Raw genomic sequence first — 21,311 nt, 5'->3', positions numbered from 1 at the left:
CGCTTCCACTTTGTTATAATACCACTGACAGTTGACTGTGGAATATTTAGTAGCGAGGAAATTTCAAGACTGGACTTGTTGCACAGGTGGCATCCTATCACAGTACCATTCTGGAATTCACTGAGCTCCTGAGAGCGGCCCATTCTTTCACAAATGTTTGTAGAAGCAGTCTGCATGCCTAGGTGCTTCATTTTATACACCTGTGGCCATGGAAGTGATTGGATCACCTGAATTCAATTATTTGGATGGGTGAGCGAATACTTTTGGCAATATAGTGTATATATATATATATACAGTGCATCTGGAAAGTATTCACAGCGCTTCACTTTTTCCACATTTTGTTATGTTACAGCCTTATTCCAAAATGGATTAAATTCATTATTTTCCTCAAAATTCTACAAACAGTACCCCATAATGACAACATGAAAGAAGTTTGTTTGAAATCTTTGCAAATTTATAAAAAAAAAAAAAAAAAATGAAAAAAAAAAACAAATCACATGTACATAAGTATTCACAGCCTTTGCCGTGACACTCAAAATTGAGCTCAGGTGCATCCTGTTTCCACTGATCATCCTTAAGATGTTTCTACAGCTTGATTGGCATCCACCTGTGGTAAATTCAGTTGATATAGAAATGATTTGGAAAGGCACACACCTGTCTATATAAGGTCCCACAGTTAACAGTGCATGTCAGAGCACAAACCAAGCCATGAAGTCCAAGGAATTGTCTATAGACCTCTGAGACAGGATTGTAACGAGGCATAGATCTGAGGAAGGGTACAGAAAAATTTCTGCAGCATTGAAGGTCCCAATGAGCACAGTGGCCTCCATCATCCGTAAATGGAAGAAGTTTGGAACCACCAGGACTCTTCCTAGAGCTGGCCGCCTGGCCAAACTGAGCGATCGGAGGAGAAGGGCCTTAGTCAGGGAAGTGACCAAGAACCCGATGGTCACTCTGACAGAGCTCCAGCATTTCTCTGTGGAGAGAGGAGAACCTTCCAGAAGAACAACCATCTCTGCAGCACTCCACCAATCAGGCCTGTATGGTAGAGTGGCCAGACGGAAGCCACTCCTCAGTAAAAGGCACATGACAGCCCGCCTGGAGTTTGCCAAAAGGCACCTGAAGGACTCTCAGACCTTGAGAAACAAAGATTGAACTCTTTGGCCTGAATGGCAAGCATCATGTCTGGAGGAAACCAGGCACCGTTCATCACCTGGCCAATACCATCCCTACAGTGAAGCATGGTGGTGGCAGCATCATGCTGTGGGGATGTTTTTCAGCGGCAGGAACTGGGAGACTAGTCAGGATCGAGAGAAAGATGAATGCAGCAATGTACAGAGACATCCTTGATGAAAACCTGCTCCAGAGCGCTCTGGACCTCAGACTGAGGCGACGGTTCATCTTCCAACAGGACAACGACCCTAAGCACACAGCCAAGATAACAAAGGAGTGGCTACGGGACAACTCTGTGAATGTCCTTGAGTGGCCCAGCCAGAGCCCAGACTTGAACCCGATTGAACATCTCTGGAGAGATCTGAAAATGGCTGTGCACCAACGCTCCCCATCCAACCTGATGGAGCTTGAGAGGTCCTGCAAAGAAGAATGGGAGAAACTGCCCAAAAATAGGTGTGCCAAGCTTTTAGCATCATACTCAAATAGACTTGAGGCTGTAATTGGTGCCAAAGGTGCTTCAACAAAGTATTGAGCAAAGGCTGTGAATACTTATGTACATGTACATCCATTTTGGAATAAGGCTGTAACAAAACAAAATGTGGAAAAAGTGAAGCGCTGTAAATACTTTCCGGATACACTGTATATATATTCATGCAGTGTATATATAATATATATATATATATATATATATATATATATATATATATATATATATATATATATATATATATATATATAAAATATCTTTTTTCTTCCTTTATTTAATGATCATACAATAGGTACAAAAACATGAAGAGTATAATTTGTCACAAGAATAGCAAAATAAATAAGTGCACATGAATATATAAATTAAAGAGAGGTTTTTTAAGGCATTGTTGATAACCATAGTCCTGATGGCTTTATGATTTGTTAGTCCTTCTCTTTTCTGTATATTAATCTTAGTCCCACATAACATATCAAATACATGTTCAACATCAATCCAAAATAATTTTACATAAATACATTCATAAAATAAATGTAGAAATGTTTCTGTGCCAGTATTACAAAATACACAGTATTCAGAATGATCATTTCTATATATTTTTAGAAAGTGGTTTGATGGATAGATTAAATGTATAATTTAAAGAACACTTCACTAACTTTATTGTTGACAAAGTATTTGTTATTGTAAGTCCAAATCAATTCCCAATTAATGTTCTCAAAGTGGTTATTCCAATAGTTTGCTACGAGAAGTTGCATATGTCTAAAACACCTGTTATTACATTTGTTATATTTTATATTGATGCCATTTAACATAACATCTGTCTTAAACATTGACTGTTTATTGGATACATTGCTACCTTGCAATAGTCTTAAAAAACATGCTGGTACTGTGTCAAATACAAATGATATACAAATACAAATACTATATTCTCACGCTGGTATTGGGATACCAAATGTCTTTAAGAATTCTGTGTATGTAACTAAGTGGCCTTTTTCATTTACCAATTGTGATATCAGCAAAATATTGTGTTTAACCTATTTGTTATAGAAGATTGATTTATTTTTATATCTTATATTTTATTATTTCATATCAAATGTTTGTGGGGAAGACATTATGTTTGTAAATTAGAAGCCAACATAAAAGAGCCTGCCTGTGGAAATTGGATAACTGAAGAGGGAATTTATGGGATCAAAATCCCGTCAAATGTATTGCGGTCACGGATCCAAAAAACAAGCGTGAAAAAAAAAAAAAGCACAAAAATAAAAGGCGCAGATCAAAATAATTAGCACAGACATTTAAAATATGCTGCAAAAAAAAACAACAGAAAAATTAAAGCAAAGTCATCAGAATTGCAAACAAAATCATGTTTTCCTTGGTTATTACTGTTTTCTTTTTGTCCTCTAATTTAAAAAAAAGTTTTTTTTTTTTGTTTTTTTTGTATGCTTACGCTGTATTTTTCTTTACTTTTGCTTCCAAGTTCTGTGCTTGGTTTTCCAAAATTGTGAGTTGAGTTTCATGTAAATCATGGGGCGTTTTGCGTCCCTATTGGTCCACTAGTTCTTATCGACAGTTCCTCCTCTAGCCAATCACTGGAAGAGGGGAGGTGACTTCACTCCAATGCAATTCCGACAGCTGCTGCTCAATATTATTAACACTGATCAGCCACAACATCCTCCTGCCTAGTATTGTGTAGGTCCCCCTCGTGCAGCCAAAACAGTGCCAGTCTGCATCTCAGAATAGCATTCTGAGATTATATTCTTCTCACCACAATTGTACAGAGCGGTTATCTGAGACACTATAGATTTTGACAGTTTGAATCAGTCTGGCCATTCTCTAATAACCTCTCTCATCAACAAAGCATTTCCATCCACAGATCTGCCTCTCACTGGATGTTTTTTGTATTTTGCACAGTTCTAAGTAAATTCCAGAGACTGTTGTGTGTGAAAATCTCAGGAGATCAGCAGTTACAGAAATACTAAGTCCAGCCCATCTGGCACCAACAATCATGCCATGCTCCAAATCACTGTGATCACAGTTTTTCCCCATTCTGATGGTTGATGCGAACTTTCAGGTTCACTGAAGCTCCTAACCCATATCTGCATGATTTTATGCAATGCACTGCTGCCACACAATTGGCTGATTAGATAATTGCATGGATGATTGTTGGTGCCAGAAGGGCTGGTTTGAGAAATTTTGTAACTGCTGATCTCCTGAGATTTTCACACACAGCAGTCTCTAGAATTTACTCTGAATGGCGCCAAAAACATCCAGTGAGCGGCAGTTCTGCAGATGGAAATGTCTTGTTGATGAAAGAGGTCAACAGAGAATGGCCAGACTGGTTTGATCTGACAAAGTCTACGGTAACTCAGATAATAACTCTGTACAATTGTGGTGAGAAGAATAGCATCTCGAATGCTATTCTGAGATGCGGGATGGCGCTGTTTTGGCGGCACTAGGGGAACCTACACAATATTAAGCAGGTGGTTTTAATGTTGTGGCTGATCGGTGTATTTATGTCGTTAAACATATCAGTGCCACCAGAATGACAAGTCTTTGTGTCATTGTTCACAAACAAGATAGTAAAAATGCTTAGCCATGTTGTCAGTATAACAGTGTGCTCTGTCAGTATTTCCTGATGTAAACTATGGCTACGGTTTTGATGACAATGATTGAAAATGCACAAGGCTGCATTTCCAACAGTACAAAGCTACACATAACTGTATGTGGGATACTGATTGCAAGAGATTGGACAGGATTCACCTTTACGCTTTTACTGTTGGTCTGTCAACAAATTGCAGTACGATGTCATTGCGATACAGAAAAAAGGAAAAAAAGAAAAGAAAATCTGATGCAATAGCACCTCTGAGCTGTTTTAGAGAACTGGTTGATCATTGGTTGATCTAACGCTTCACACATTCCCCTTCATTAGTGAAAGTAAAGATTCACATAACAGCAATTCATCAATTCAGGACACATTTACAAAAAATGTCTAATAGAAATGTATAGAAAATATGCCTGAAAGATTATGACAACTGGTTCAACCATTTTGCATTTAATGACTTATGCAATGAACTAATGCCTAGATGTTTTGGGGGGTAAAACTATTCAACAGAGAACCAGTATAATATATTTTGATCAACATGACATAAGCAATTGATAATGTAGGAAACAGCAGACAATTGTACATAATCAGTTGCATTAATGTACCAAAGCATTGGCAATTTGTTCAGAAGAATGAGAAATTGCTTTTATGATGTGCACAAGTGACTAGATGAAGTGGAGGTTGAACAAGTAGTTCTGAGAATTGCAACGGTGATCTGAGAAATGTACCAAAGTGACTGAGAAATACTCTAAACGCAATTTCTAAACAATGAAGTTGACGTAACACAGACGGATGGCTTCAACAGAAGCATATACCACGGACTAACAGCATCGGAGCTCACGGAAGGTCTGTCTTGAAAGGTTTATAAGTTATTGTTAAAAATCAATTCGTCTTTTTTTTTTTTTTTTTTTTTTTTTTTACTTCTGGAGCTATTAAGTTCTTAATTTTTTTGTTGCCATGGCAACAAAAATCTCTATGTGAATATATACAGGTAAACTATAACATTTCTAATATCACTTCCCTTCGTGTGTGTGTGTGTTTTTTTAATGGCTTTATATGAATAAATAATAGTACTATGGCAAATATTTCTCTATTTACATGGTGTCAACAAACATGTACTAGATTTTTTTTATGTGGCACTACAGCGACATCTAGTGGCGGTTTTGTGAATGTCAGGTTCACTCTACTGACAGTTGCCTGCGTGAATCCGCAGCACGGTCAGGTCGGTGCGGATCTATGATGCTGAGACTGGGCTTCGTACGGTCTCCATCATCAAGCACCATCAAAAACATCCCACACGCCAGGCTCGTCACTGGATTCCTTCTGCGAAAAGACAAACCTCACACTTTATTTAAGAGCCGTTGCTCTGGACCAGCACAAGCCCTCCAGTTTGGCCAAAAGTTAGAGCCTAACCGTTTGAAATTGTCCTGGGACAGCTTCAGGTAGGCACTGACCTCTGACAGTCACTTTCATGCTCCCCAAGCTGAATTATTCGGATCGGGTAACCACTCGTTTGCTTGCACAACAGATTATAAAACACTGCAAGCGCCGTTAGCACTGCAGCTAGCACAGAGACATTTAGGCTATTGTGTTTCAAAACAAAACGAACTGTCTACCTAGACATAGCAAGAAAGTTAAAATGCGCCTATGATGTACTAAAAATGCTGTCTAGGTAGCTTAATTCATACTGTGAGACACAACCCATTATTATTTACATGCAGGAAAGCTTCTGCCTGAACTTCAGGGTTGTTTACAAGTTGAAAACATTGAAAGTGCTAGTAATCTAGTAGGCAGTATAGAATTGTCAGAATGAGATCTTATTTGAGATGCAAACCATTTATACAACGTAAACTTTGAATGCCCCCTAAAGCAGCATAGAGACCTGATCGAAGTTGTCTATGTAGGCCATAAAGGCAACTTGCTGCTATTTCATTGGCACCATGGATCAGTGTCCTTGATTGGTCCTGCAACATCTTTCAACTGATCAACCAATCATTGCCCTCTGATTTTATTGACAAAGTTAGGGTTGTTACAGAGATCAGTGTCGTGGTCAGAGTGGTGTCACAACATGTAACGTGATCCTGGGCCCTGTGATGAGTCCCCTATTGTACATAGTAGGGCTGCAACTAACGATTATTTTGATAATCGATTATTAGAACGATTATTCGGCAATTATTGCAATGATTAATCATTAGCTCTTACCCGATTATTCAGCTTGTGCCCCAGCTTAAAACGTGGTTACTAACAATAAAGAGTACAAAACCATATTTTAAAAATACCTTTAAATGACATTCACTGAATTAAAGGGGAGAAAAAATACTTTTATTAAGTTTAATTCAGTAAAGAAATTCACTGCAAGAAATCCTATTATCGTTGTGTTTTTGTCTTGTTTTCCATTTAAAATAGTCTAAAAATCCTTAAAACAAGATACATTTACTTGAGAAGCAACATATAAGATATTTAGACTTTCTTTAAGAGAATGTATCTTAAATATAAGTGTATTTTGTATATAAGTGTATTTTTTCACTTGGTTATACTTCTGTGAGTGCAGTAAAAACCAAAATATACTTATATTCAAGATCTATTCTTTAAAAGCAAGTCTAAATATCTTATATGCTGCTTCTCAGGTGAATGCATCTTTTTTTAAAGGATTTTTAGATATTGTAAAATATTTTTATTTTTAATATTATATGCAACATTCTCAGATAACATTTTTTCTTCTTCTGCAGTATAGCTCCTAATGTGAATGTATGTTGTATTAAAGGAGTTTTAGATATTTATATTGGAAAACAAGCCAAAACAAAAACAAATCAAAAACGTATTTTGTTGCAGTGTATAATGGGGCGAAGACTACCCTGTCTCACCTTTTTGTTCACTTCAGAATCAGAATGAGCTTTATTGTCAAGTGTGCTTACACAGACAAGGAATTTGTGTTGGTGACAGGAACTTCCAGTGTACAACAATACAAAAACAGCAGCAAGAAATAGATAATAATAAAAAAATAAAAAATAAAACTAATTATACACATACGTACAGACACATACATACATACATACATACATACACATGGGTAGTGCAAATCTAATACAATATGTTATGTACAGTGTAAATACAAATCTGTTATATACAGTGCAAATTTCATTTTTTTTGTTTGTTTTTTTTCAGAGGAATGAAATGGCAGAAGAGGTTGGATGTGTTGGATAAATTTAAGAAAGACTAAACTGTGTATTGCACATAGTTATTGCTCAATGGGTCAATTTAACTGTTCATGAGATGGATAGACTGAGGGAAAAACTGTTCCTGTGCCTGACGGTCCTGGTGCTCAGAGCTCTGAAGCGTCGGCCAGAAGGCAACAGTTCAAAAAGGTAGTGGGCAGGGTGAGTGGTGTCCAGAGTGATTTTTCCAGCCTTTATCCTCACTCTGGAAGTGTATGTGTAACACTACTTAGTAGAAAGGAGGAGGCGAGAAGCAGATTTCCTGGTTCAGGTAGGAGTTTTAATCTTGCACTCTGACGCTTACAGTTCCACACTCGTCGGTTTACAGGCAAACATTTACTTAAACACTTCCAGTTCAATACACTAATCATGAAACAGAATGTCACGTCGTGGCCTTTCTTGCACCAGTCTCTCTCTCACCGCGTCTACTGGCGGTGTGGCTCTTTTATGCCGCTCTCCCCGTGCTCACTGAAATTAGAGACAGGTGTTAGACATAATTTAGCTCAGGTGTAAGCGCCCTTACTGCTTTCTCTCTCTCCGGAGAGATGCTTGACCACGCCCCCCGCTGCCACAGTATAGTTCTTGAAGGGGGGGCAGGGGGCCACCAATAATCCTCTCAGCAGTCCAAACTGTCCTTTGTAGTCTTCTGATGTCTGATTTCATAGCTGAACCAAACCAGACGGTTATTGAAGTGCAGAGGACAGACTCAGTGATTGCTGAGTAAAACAGCAGTGCCTGTGGCAGGTTGAATTTCCTCAGCTGGCGAAGGAAGTACAACCTCTGCTGGGCCTTTTTCACAATGGAGTCAATGTGGGTCTCCCACTTCAGGTCCTGTGAGATGGTAGTGCCCAGGAACCTGAATGACTCCACTGCTGCCACAGTGCTGTTTAGAATGGTGAGGGGGGGGTCAGTATTGGGGTGTTTCTCCTAAAGTCCACAATGATCTCCACCGTTTTGAGCATGTTCAGCTCAAGGTTGTTTTGACTGCACCAGATAGCCAGCTGTTCAACCTTCCTTCTGTATGCAGACTCATCGTCATCTCGGATGAGGCCGATGACAGTGGTGTCGTCTGCAAACTTCAGGAGCTTGACAGAGGGGTCCTTGGCGATGCAGTCAGTGGTGTAGAGGGAGAAGAGTAGTGGGGAGAGCACACATCCCTGGGGGGCACCAGTGCTGATAGTACAGGTGTTAGAAGTGAGTTTCCCCTGTCTCACAAGCTGCTGCCTGTCCGTCAGAAAGCTGGTAACCCACTGACAGATAGATATGGGAACAGAGAGATGGTGTAGTTTATTCTGGAGTATAGCTGGGATGATGGTGTTGAAAGCTGAACTGAAGTCCACAAAAAGGATCTTTGCATATGTCCCTGGTCTGTCCAGATGTTACAGGATATGATGCAATCCTATGTTGACTGCATCGTCCACAGACCTGTTTGCTCGATAAGCAAATTGAAGGGGATCTAGAAAGGATCCAGTGATGTTCTTCAGGTGGGCCAACACCTGTCTCTCAAATGATTTCATGACCACAGATGTCAGGGCGACAGGTCTGTAGTCATTAATCCTGTGATTTTTGGTTTCTTTGGGGCAGGAATAATGAATGAGCATTTGAAGCAGCATGGGACTTCACACTGCTCCAGTGATCTATTGAAAGTCTGTGTGAAGATGGGGGCCAGCTGGTTAGCACAGGATCGAAGACACGTTGGTGAGATGCCATCTGGGCCTGAAGCCTTCTTTGTCTTTTGTTTCCAAAAGACGCAGCTCACATCATCTTCACAGATCTTAAGTGCAGGTTGAGTAGCAGGAGGGGGGAGGAGGAGGGGGGTTGCAGGAGGTGTTGGTGTTTGTGTGAAGTGAAGGTCAGAGTGGGTGTGGAGTGTGAGATTGGGCCTTTCAAATCTGCAGTAGAACACATTCAGGTCGTCAGCCAGTTGTTGGTTCCCTACAGGGTTGGGGGTAGGAGTCCTGTAATTTGTGAGTTGTTTCATGCTACTCCACACTGATTCCGGGTCGTTAGCTGAAAACTTGTTTTCCAGCTTCTCAGAGTATCTTCTTTTAGCCACTCTGATTTCCCTGTTCAGTGTGTTCCTGGCCTGATTGTACAATACTTTATCCCCACCCCTGTAAGCATCCTCTTTGGCCTGACGAAGCTGCCTGAGCTCTGCTGTAAACCACGGTTTGTCATTGTTGAACTTTAAATAAGTCCTAATAGGAATAAACATATCCTCACAGAAACTGATATATGATGTAACAGTATCTGTGAGCTCGTCCAGGTCTGTGGCTGCATCCTCAGAAACACTCCAATCCGTGCAATCGAAGCAGGCTTGTAGTTCCCGCTCTGCTTCATTGGCTTGGTTGATTTTAATTTCTGCCTGTAGGTTGGAAGAAGATGATCCAGACAGTGATCAGAGAGTCCCAAAGCTGCTCTAGGAACAGAGCGATATGCATCCTTTATTGTTGTGTAGCAATGATCCAGTATGTTCTGGTCTCTGGTGGGGCATGTGATGTGCTGTTTGTATTTGGGCAGTTCACGTGTGGGATTTGCTATAATAATAATAATAACTGAGTCCGGGTATTGTTGTTACATGTCTGTGATTTGATCAGCCAGCTGTTGCAGCGCTGTGTTCAAACACGCGTTTGGTACAATATGCACACTCACAAGAATAAACGAGGAAAACTCCCGCGGCGAGTAGAAAGGTTTACGGTTAATAAAGATCGCTTCCAAATTAGGACAGCACATCTTCTTTAACGTTGTTACATCTGTACACTAACTTTCATTGATATAAAAGCATGTTCCACCGCCTCTCGTTTTCCCCGTTAACTCTGCAATGCGATCCGCTCTGAACATCTGGAAGCCTGGCAGATGTAACGCGCTGTCCGGAATGGCTTCACTCAGCCAGGTTTCTGTGAAGCACAAGGCAGCAGAGGTTGAAGAGTCCTTGTTTGTGCAGGTGAGGAGATGTAGTCCGTCTGTTTTGTTAGGAAGAGAGCGGAGATTCGCTAAGTGAATGCTCGGCAGCGCTGTTCGAAATCCGTGCCAACGGAGTTTGACCAGTGCACCGGCTCGTCTCCCTCGCCCGCATCTCTTGAACAGCAGAGCTGCGCCTCCAACTAAAATGTCTAGCAAAACGTCAGAATATTCGAAAACTGGGAAAAGATTGTCTGGTACATGCTGTCGAATGTTCAGCAGTTCGTCTCTGTTAAAACTGACTGGGAAAAGATGACTAAATACAGGACAAACAAACAAAAACAACAGAAGAACTGAGGAGCTCCACACCGAGGCAGCCATCTGCGGCGCCATCACTTCAATCCAACTTTAACTCACAAAAAACAAACTCTCTCTTATTAATAAAGTTGCAATTTGGCAATTTTCTTCACGATAAGAAACACACAGTGACGCATATATTATTATTCAGTAAGTCACAAGCCATCACGTTATAATCTAGCTGCATTAAGCATGCGCACTCGAGGGATGAGCATCCCCGTGACAGAGTGTGCCTCAGCCGGATGCAGTCTCTCCCCCTTAGATCGGGACTTTCGCGCAACTCATAGAAGAGGCACTGACCACACAGAGAAATGGCAGTTTCGGAGTTTGTAGTTATTTACATGATCTGCTTCCGTATTATTTGAACTTTAATAAAGCTATAACGCATTAAATATAACTGCATTTATGATGTAATGCTGGGGTGTTTCCTTTAAAGAGCTCCGGCTCCGCTTATTCCACAATGAGAGTGCTTCTGTATTTACTTATTTTGTATTTTTGCATTGTAATTCCCTCATACTTTGCGATCTACATCACCTAAAGCTGTTTTGAAAGTTTAAAGTGTGTCTGTTTGAAAGTTTAGAGTGTGTAATTCTTCCTCTCATCAATCAGGCACAAACTGCAGTGATGCTATCGCGCGCCATCATTAGAGTTTAATGTGATCTCATGTTACGTTAAATGAGATCAAACGACTATTCAGCAACGAAAATGTTTGTCGACAATTTTTTTTTGTCGACGTTGTCGATAACGTCGATTAATCGTTTCAGCCCTAGTATATAGCCTACTCATAAGGCCCGGGGCAGTGGGGCATACCCGTAAAAGTTTTGTCCTGGGTCCCATGAACTGATGTGACAGCTGGCCCTTGCTATGGTTGGTTGTTAGAAATGTTGTTCCAGGACCAACAAAAGATTGTGATCCAGGAAAATGTTATACAAATCACTTAATGCATGCTTATTTATCACAGATACATTCTCTGATCACCCATCTGCATTTGATGTAGATCCTCTGGAGCGGTCTGCTTCAGCATGGCATCAGGGAGTGATGGAACAAACAGATTAAAGACTCCAAAACACACCAATCGCTTGATTAAGGAGAAGTCTTCTTACCTACTGCAGCATGCACACAACCCTGTGGACTGGTGAGGAGATCTGGGATCTTCAGGCTTAATGGGAATCACATCCACAGTTCAGATTACTTAAAGTTGTGAATAGATTTGTAATATATTTCACAAGTAAATGTATTTTAATTTTTTTTATTTTATTTTATTTTTTATAATTTCCTGGTGTTTTCTTTTTTAACAGGTATCCATGGGGGCAAGAAGCCTTTAATAAGGCAAAGAGTGAGGACAAACCCATTTTTCTATCAGGTAACATCCTAAATGTTAAACGTGCCTATGATGGTTGGTCCACGATGTTTTAGTGTTGTTTGGCGCATAGGCCTGGCATACATATTACAGTGCTTTCTCTTGTTTTAGTGGGTTATTCCACTTGTCATTGGTGTCACGTGATGGAGAGGGAATCTTTTGAAGATGAGGAGATCGGACAAATCCTCAGCAAGAACTTTGTCTGTGTAAAAGTGGACAGAGAGGAGAGGCCTGATGTTGACAAAGTTTACATGACATTTGTACAGGTTTGAAATTGTAGAATTTATTGTTTATGATACTGTAAATTATAAAGGGTCATGCATAATGAAAGAATAATTATTTGGATTAATTGCTTTTGGCCCAGGCAACAAGTGGCGGTGGTGGTTGGCCAATGAGTGTGTGGCTCACGCCAGATCTCCGGCCGTTCGTAGGTGGCACTTACTTCCCACCCAGAGACAGCGCAAGAAGACCTGGACTGAAAACCGTCCTCTTACGAATCATAGAACAAGTAAAAACAGCCAACAGCTGTTTCAGCTCAGATTGAATTTTAAACCATATCATACTTTTAACTTCTAACACCTTACACTCCTCTACACTAACGTTTGTCTAGTTACACAGTTGACTTCTTTCTCTGACTCGTCTTTATTCCCCTAAGATCTTTCGGTGTCAAAAGAGAATAATTTCCCTCTTGTTCTTTGCTGCAATAATAGGAAAACCACTTGTTTTATGACTTATATCAGGCCAGTTATGATAACAATTTTCATGTTGTCTAAATTTTGTCAGTCCAGCATTGGTCAAGCATTTGTTTCAATCATTTATTGATTTATTTGGATAGTAGCCATGTAATAAGTGGGATAATGTACAGTCAGCCATTATCCATGTACATTATCCAAAAATGAATGTTTACCTTGAATGCTCTGTAAGTCGCTTTGGATAAAAGCATATGCCAAATGCATACATGTGCATATTGTGTGTTTTAGTGGCAGAGTAACAGAGGAACTCTAGAGTCCAGTGGAGAGAGGGTACTGGAAGCCCTTAGGAAGGGGACAGCAATCTCTGCCAGCCCTGGAGAAACTCCTCCATTTGGCCCAGATGTTGCCAACAGATGTTTCCAGCAGCTGGCTCACTCTTATGAGGAAGAATATGGAGGCTTTCGAGAGGCACCAAAGTTCCCGTCACCAGGTAAACAAACATTGAAATGAATTGAAAGGATTTTGCAACTTGTACAGAATTTGCTGTTTGTTATTATTTTTTAATTACGACAGAGGTACAAAATTGTCGAGACAAGATCCTGTTGACCACCTGTTTGGGAGTCATTTACCTGTTAAGTACTTATCTGCATGAAGAATGTATTATGGCTCAGTTTTTTTTTTTTGCTACAGTGAACCTGATGTTCCTATTGTCATATTGGGCAGTAAATCGTGCCACCTCTGAAGGAGCAGAAGCGCTGGAGATGGTCCTTCACACTCTCAGAATGATGGCACTAGGGGGCATTCATGACCATGTGGCACAGGTGACATGCATGCTCTAAGAGAAACTGTGTATTCAGAACCTGTCTGTTATTTAAGATTCTTAATTCCTTTTATTTCATGAGCTTTCTTTTATAACTCATATAGCTCAACACCTTTACAGCATTTTAACATACAGTATGTACTAATACATTGTTAAAATCAAAAATTGTATATGGTAACATTAGTTAATGCATAATTAACTAACATGAATTAACAATTAACAATTTTATTTTTATTAACTAACATTAACAACAATTTATAAATGCTGTAAAAATATATTGTTTATTGTTAGTTCCTGATACCTAATGCATTAACTAATGTTAATGAATGGAACATTGTAAAGCGTTCCCTTTCTTTCTTTCAGGGTTTTCATAGATACTCAACAGACTCCTCATGGCATGTTCCTCACTTTGAGAAGATGTTGTATGATCAAGGACAGCTTGCTGTGGCCTACATCGCTGCTTATCAGGTAGGAATATTTGTGTGGGCTTACAGTATGCGTGTTTGTGCATATTATGGTATTATAATAATTTCTATACATATTTGTGCAGTTATTTAAGATTATTGTTTGTGTCCAGCATGACACTTATTTTCTGTAATAAACAGTTCTGTACTTCAAGACACTATATTAAGGGGTGTATGTACTGGTGTTACATCTTTCTGTTAATGCTATTTGTGTTTAATAAACTACAAGCCACAGTTGTTATTCTATATTTATATATCTATATCTCAAGCCTCATTTATTGTTGTCACAGTATGCTTTCATAAAGCAGGTTAAGATGATTTTAAGAGTTTTCTAATGGAGCAACTGATACATTTTATTGGGTGCAGTGTTATTGTGGCTGTTGATGTCTGCAGGTATCTGGGGAACACCTTTTTGCAGATGTGGCTCGTGATGTGTTGCTTTACGTCTCCAGAGACCTAAACGACAAGGTAAGCCATATTTTCCCTTATTAGAACCTGCTGTTGGCATCATCCATGCTGAATCAGCACCAACCCACAAAAGCACTGAAAAAACCTGGTTGGAGCCCTTTTTGAGGTCAAACCAATTCAATGCACCAGCACAGGGTGGCAGCCATCTTATGATGATGAATGGTTTGACAGGAAAAAACAACACACAATTAAAACCCCCTTAAATTATGAAATTCTTCTTTGTGAAGATGCATGTTGTAATTAAGTACCAGCAAAGTGCACTATGCGTCTAATTCATGTGTACTGTATTTGTGTGCGAGAGAGTTACATTAGGGCTCACAGTCCTGTACATTGCAGGGTTTAGGTTTCATGAAAATCTCCCCTTGACCCAGAATAAATACCCTTGTTTAAGCAGGGTTTCAAAAATAATGGAAAACCTGGAATTATCAGGGAAATTTAAAATTGTGATTTCCAGGCCTGGAAAAGGATATTAAAGGAATATACAAGGGTTCAATACAAGTTAAGCTCAATCGACAGCATTTGTGGCATAATATTGATTATCAAAAAATTATTTTGACTTGCCTCTCTTTATCTTTAAAAAAAAACCTGTAAAAATCTGGGTTACAATGAGGCACTTACAATTGAAGTAAATGGGGCCAATCCGTAAACGTTGAAATACTCACTGTTTCAAAAGTATAGCCACAAGACATAAACAATATGCATGTAAGCATAATTTTAGTGTGATAAAATCACTTACTAACCCTTTCTGTGTAAAGTCATAGCTAATTTTAATTTAATGTCAACAAACACTGAAACGACTGTAAAAATGACATTTTACAGCTCAAATAATACACAGAGTTTTGACAGAAGAATTAATGTAAGTGCTTTTTTAAAATGATAAGCTTCACATTTCTGCTTTTAAACCCTCCAAAAATTGGTCAAATTCACTTCCGTTGTAAGTGCCTCACTGTAACCTCTATTTGTGCTTTGTTTAAAGAAAAAGAGGGACTAGTCAAAATTATGTTTTGTGGTAATCAACATTATGCCACAAATGCTGTCGACTGAGCTGAACTTGTATTGAAAGGATTGAAATTAATAAAATCCTGTCATGTAAAAGGATAATTTTGATATTGAATTTACATTTTTCTAGTTATCCTCAGCTCTAAAATATTTCACTGCCAAGAATTTGCTATTTATGGCCCCGATTTAATAAGATCTCAAATAACTGGTGCTAATTTGCTTGTGCAATCTATCAAATTGCGTGTGCTCGTTGTGGGCATTTTGCGGGTGATTTACTAAGAAAATTGCGCAAATAACTACGTGCAAATATGTTGGACACACCGTCCGAAAGGAGGCTTTTGCGTGTGGTAATTGGACCAAATAGAATTCCAGTACAGCTTTCACTAAATAATGTTTTTTTTAATTCAATATTGCATTTATATGTTTATTTATAGGATTGTATGATATCATCATAAAATCCCTGCTATGTAACAAGTGTAACAGTAGTTGATGAGAATGCACATGACTCTCTTCACTTGAAATGTTCATAATGCACAAAGAAAATACAATATTATGTACATGTTGAGCCATGGGACCACTGATGTATTCTTTTTACTCATTTATTTATTTTTTATCCCCTTTTCTCCCCAATTTGGAATGCCCAATTCCCACTACTTAGTAGGTCCTCATGGTGGCGCGGTTACTCACCTCAATCTGGGTGGCGGAGGGCAAGTCTCAGTTGCCTCCGCTTCTGAGACCGTCAATCTGCACATTTTATCACGTGGCTCGTTGTGCATGACACCGCAGAGACTCCCAGCATGTGGAGGCTCATGCTACTCTCCGTGATCCACGCACAACTTACCACTCGCCCCATTGAGAGTGAGAATCACTAATCGCGACCGCGAGGAGGTTACCCCATGTGACTCTACCCTCCCTAGCAACTGGGCCAATTTGGTTGCTCAGGAGACCTGGCTGGCACAAACTGCCACTCAGCACACCCTGGATTTGAACTCGTGACTCCAGGGGTGGTAGTCAGCATCAATACTCGCTCAGCTACCCAGGCCCCCCCCCACAGATTTTTTTTTTTTATCCCCTTTTCTGCCAATTTGGAATGCCCAATTCCCACTTCTTAGTAGGTCCTTGTGGTGGTGTGGTTACTTACCTCAGTCCGGGTGGCAGAGGACAAGTCTCAGTTGCCTCCGCTTCTGAGACCGTGAATCCGCACATCTTATCATATGGCTCGCTGTGCATGACACCGCGGAGACTCGCAGCACTGGAGGCTCATGCTACTCTCCGCGATCCACACACAACTTACCACGCGCCCCATTGAGAGCGAGAACCACTAATCGTGACCACGAGGAGGTTACCCCATGTGACTCTACCCTCCCTAGCAACCGGGCCAATTTGGTTGCTGAGGAGACCTGGCTGGAGTCACTCAGCACACCCTGGATTCGAACTCGTGACTCCAGGGGTGGTAGTCAGCATCAATATTCGCTGAGCTTTTTGCTCTGGGAGTCTCAGATTCGGAAATTACTTTCAGGCATCTAAGATTCATTTGCATTTATTATGCACATTTGGAGGCACGCCTCTAAATTGTATATTCATTTCGGGGAAACACGCAAAAATTACCAAGACGTGCTATTTTGCGCATCTGAAAGACAATCTTTAAAAGACTATGCTAGTAGATCAGCTCTGACCTTTTTTTTTTTTTAGCATGCTTTCAAGTTTGCACATGTTTTTGTACATGCAAACCTTTAGTAAATCGGGGCTTATGAGTTCAGTCTCTATAAAATTATTTATAAGTCCTTTATCTCAATCATGACTGACTGGAAAAGTCATGGAAAGTATTGTTCAAAATGTGTGGGAAGGGAACTCTGCAAAAGGATTTAAACCATTGCTGAAAAGCTTGGCCTAAACTTTATCTCTGCACTGTAAATGATCCACTTGATCCACTTGTCATATATCATACAGCATCCAGAAATCCACTGTGTGCGTATGATAACTTGATGTAGTGTTGAGGTGGCCAAGAAGTAATAATCCCCACAAGAAACCACAATGTACCTTTGCAAATAGCCTACAGTTGGCAAAAAATACATAAAACACATTTGATTTTGAGCATTGTGCTGCCCTCTGCAGTCTGGTGGGTTCTATAGCGCTGAAGATGCAGATTCCTTCCCCACGGCAGAGTCCACTGAGAAGAGAGAGGGAGCGTTCTGTGTGTGGACAGCAGGAGAGATCAGAGAACTGCTTCCTGACATCGTGCAAGGCACCACAGGAAGCGCAACGCAGGCGGATATCTTCATGCATCATTATGGTGTGAAAGAGCAAGGCAACGTGGACCCTGCACAGGTTTGGGAATTTGAGGGTTTTGTGAGAGCCAGAACCTTTAAAATGTTAGTGTTTAATGTTTGCAAACACCTCATTTGCGAACAAAGCAGATTTTATGATGCATATTCATTTTTAAAGAAGATTTCCCGATTTGTTTTGCTGATCTTTCATTCTTGTTGCTCTTTATGTTCCTGTAGGACCCTCACGAAGAGCTGCAGGGGCAAAATGTGCTGATTGTGCGTTACTCGGTGGAGCTCACCGCTGCTCACTTTGGCATCAGCGTGGACAGGCTGTCCGAGCTGTTGGCCGATGCCCGGGCCAAGCTGGCTGAGGTGCGGAGAGCCCGCCCACCTCCTCACCTTGACACCAAAATGCTTGCGTCCTGGAATGGTAAGATTTTTTAATCCTGATTGGAGGAAAGGTATCTGTCAGCCAGTAATATACTGCTAGAAATCCGAGAGCACTGAACCAGGTAAAGACTCCAATTAGAGTTAATTGCATTTCATAGTGTGTTTTGTAATGGAAACAGCCATTAATTAATCAATAAATGGCTGAGGCATGAAGATAATTTGCAATGCATGTAGCCCCTGAGGCTATACCCCTTTCCTATACTTGCACTTTACGTGTTTATTGATTACATTCAGGGAACAAGGTTCAGTGTTCGACAACCTTCGTAAGAAATGTTTGATTGGGTTTTCTTTAATAGCAACATTATAATATTAGAGTTATTTTATCAGCCACTTAGATGTGGTGCCAGGCCTTTTAAAGCACATAGAGGGGACCTCTGGGTTGTGGTCTTTGCCTTTTTGTCTTTAATGAAAGGATATCAAAGCCTTCACAGGGTGCCAAGGCCCCTTTAGATCTCCTGCTGACTAAAGCTCCCACAGAACAGTGACTAATGAGCTGATATCTTAATTAAAGAAAGCCTGAGACATTGTTTAATGAAACTGTTCCCTTCCAGAGCTACACTCCATTACATTTTTAATTTATACTGACTGGATATTGCTACCTGCAGAGTAACCCTTTGCATAAATCAAAGCTGATCACTCACGAAGCTGCGAGACATGCCAGGGGTACAGGCACACAGAGCACAAGACTATTGTTAGAGATTCCCAGCCCTCTGAACACACTTTACTTTAGATCTTATAGTCTCACTGTCTACTTTCAAAGCCTCTCTGTCTTGGGTGGCATCTATTGCACCTTTTCAAACTGTTTTTAGGTCGAGTTAAGAGATATTTAAGTATCTAAGGGGCACACAGACAGAAATCTTCCCAAAAGTTTTAAAAATGTATTTTAGTTCTTTAAAGGAATAATTCGTCTAAATTCGTCACATTCTGTCGTTATTTATTGTTCAAATCATTCCAAACCCGTATAACTTTCTTTCTTTTGTGGAGCAAAAAAAAATTACATATTTTGAAAAATCAAACAACGACAGTTCATCATTGACCATATCTGTTAAACTCCAAAAAAAAAAAAAAAAAGAAAGAAAGAAAGAAAGAAAGAAAGAAAAAAGCACCATAAAAGTAGCTCATACAACTTTTTGGTTCTCAAATTTACAGCTGGAGGGGAAGATTATTAGTGAATAATGTCTTAAATTTCGGTCTGTTTATCACACATTGCTATCATATGGCTCCAGAGACATGGATTTTTTTTTCTTTTTTTTTTCTTTTCTTTTTTTTGTCGTTTCCGGAGCTTAACAGGCATCAACAGCATATGGGTTTTGGATGACATGAATTTGAGAAATAATGACAGAATTTACATTTTTGTGTATTCCTTCTTTTGCTCGTTTTTCGCTTAACTACTTTTCCTTGAACAACCACAGAAAGAAAATGTTTACTTTGGGCTTCAGCATTCCAGCTTATTTTCTTTGGTTAATTTTTTCAAAGCTTAATGTGTAATCTGTATCTACTCCCATTTGTTTGGTTGGTTAGGGCTGATGTTGTCTGGGTTTGCACGTGTCGGAGCTGTGCTGGGGGACAAGGCTCTACTGGAAAGAGCTGAGCAGGCTGCTTGTTTTCTTCAAGAACACCTCTGGGAGGAAGAGGGCCAGAGGATTCTCCATTCCTGTTATCGTGGAAATAACATGGAGGTGGAGCAAGTGTAAGGAATGTTTCTAGCTCCCCAGAACTAAAGATACATACAGTGGGGTCCAGAAATCTGTGACTGCTATTGAAAATGATACTATTTTGCATTTCTCTAATTTAATGCATTTTATTCTGTTAAAATGATACTATCAGCGTAACTATGAGCATTTTAGACTGAAATTCAGAAATACTATAGTATTTTGTATGGTGCCCTTTTGCTTTAATTACAGCATGCTCTCAAGCTGGCATGGACTCCACAAGTTTGTGAAAAACCTGATGATCCATGTTATCCCAGCATGATTTGAGAATGTTCAAAAGGGTGTCTTGTGTGCTTCAATGGAGGAAGGAAATCTTGTACAAAAGAGTTAACGTGGTCGATGTCACAATTTGCTGACATTTTGCTTATTTGACCATGAAATTGTGCAGAATCTTAAATATATATTTTAAACATGTATGTTGTAACATTTATTTGTCTTACCTGCAACTTTCTGTCTATTTCCAGGTTTAAATTAGATTTTTGATCCCAAATCTATGTGGTCTCAGACATTTGGACCCCTCTGTATATCCTGTAGTTGCACTGAGATTTATATACTGTAACTTCTAAGCATGATACTGCATTGTAAACTGTTATTTTTGTATTTTTATTTTTTTTATATATAGCTCACATACAATACCCCTTTGTTATAAAAAGATAGGCCAATTTAAAATGACAAAGAGACTTAAAAAAATGAAATGTCTTTATTTGTCAAATTTGTTATTAGAGAATATGGAAACGGACTGTAGCAGTACTAGGGCTGTGCAATCCCCAACATTCAGATGTGCTTAAATACTTCCCATTTGCTACAAAAAATGTCTGTGATTAGCCACTGGCTGGTAATGTTTTAGATTTCACTCACCAGTGTTTGAGTGGTGTAGTGGCATAAAAGTTTAGTACCGAGATCTTTTCACTGCATGCTGAGAGTAAAACTTTTGACTCTTTCTGTAATGTTAGTCCAAAGACTAGATAAAAGCAAACCATTTGATGTTTAATAATGTATCTTTTAATATACTTTCTGTTCTCTACAGTCACTTATTTATCAAAAACAACAAAAGAAACATTTAATTCTAATCACACATAGCATTGATGCTGTAAAGAAGCCATTAGACCAAACAGACACTACTGTCAATGTCCCTACCAAAGGTCTTAAAGAGACGGTACCATTTTAGCACTTGTTCTACATATAAATACTTCTAAATAGGACAAATTAGGCATGTAAACAACAAACATGTAACAATATACTGTATATATGCAGTATAATATATGCAATTTCAATACACCATATTTATTTATGTAATACATGGACTACATTTAAAAAAAAGCTAAAATGTCACCAAAATGATGAAAA

General features: G+C 39.5%; 1 protein-coding gene across 6 annotated transcripts in view; it reads left to right on the top strand.

Moving 5' to 3' along the window:
* The first annotated feature begins 5,436 nt into the window (after window positions 1–5,436).
* The window catches only part of LOC127426986 (spermatogenesis-associated protein 20-like), a 53,715-nt gene continuing 37,840 nt past the window's right edge, over window positions 5,437–21,311 (top strand). For 2 of the 6 annotated variants that reach the window (XR_007894886.1, XM_051674247.1), the window contains exons 1-12: window positions 5,437–5,701; window positions 11,730–11,867; window positions 12,031–12,095; window positions 12,204–12,358; window positions 12,457–12,600; window positions 13,073–13,274; window positions 13,475–13,605; window positions 13,968–14,072; window positions 14,462–14,536; window positions 17,651–17,863; window positions 18,040–18,232; window positions 19,774–19,942. Coding sequence is in view for 5 of the 6 variants with exons in the window: in XM_051674247.1 (XP_051530207.1) it covers window positions 5,496–5,701; window positions 11,730–11,867; window positions 12,031–12,095; window positions 12,204–12,358; window positions 12,457–12,600; window positions 13,073–13,274; window positions 13,475–13,605; window positions 13,968–14,072; window positions 14,462–14,536; window positions 17,651–17,863; window positions 18,040–18,232; window positions 19,774–19,942 (1,796 nt within the window). In the remaining variant the exon portion in view is untranslated. Of the gene's footprint in view, window positions 5,702–7,424; window positions 7,746–9,059; window positions 9,173–11,693; window positions 11,868–12,030; window positions 12,096–12,203; window positions 12,359–12,456; window positions 12,601–13,072; window positions 13,275–13,474; window positions 13,606–13,967; window positions 14,073–14,461; window positions 14,537–17,650; window positions 17,864–18,039; window positions 18,233–19,773; window positions 19,943–21,311 lie in introns of those variants that run through there. The other 4 variants (XM_051674251.1, XM_051674250.1, XM_051674248.1 and 1 more) reach the window with 4 other exon arrangements.

This window comes from Myxocyprinus asiaticus, chromosome 36, assembly GCF_019703515.2.
Source record: "Myxocyprinus asiaticus isolate MX2 ecotype Aquarium Trade chromosome 36, UBuf_Myxa_2, whole genome shotgun sequence".
Classification (NCBI taxonomy): Eukaryota; Metazoa; Chordata; class Actinopteri; order Cypriniformes; family Catostomidae; genus Myxocyprinus; species Myxocyprinus asiaticus.
The sequence above is the reverse complement of the archived record's forward strand: the minus strand, read 5'-3'. Positions and strand labels throughout refer to the sequence as shown.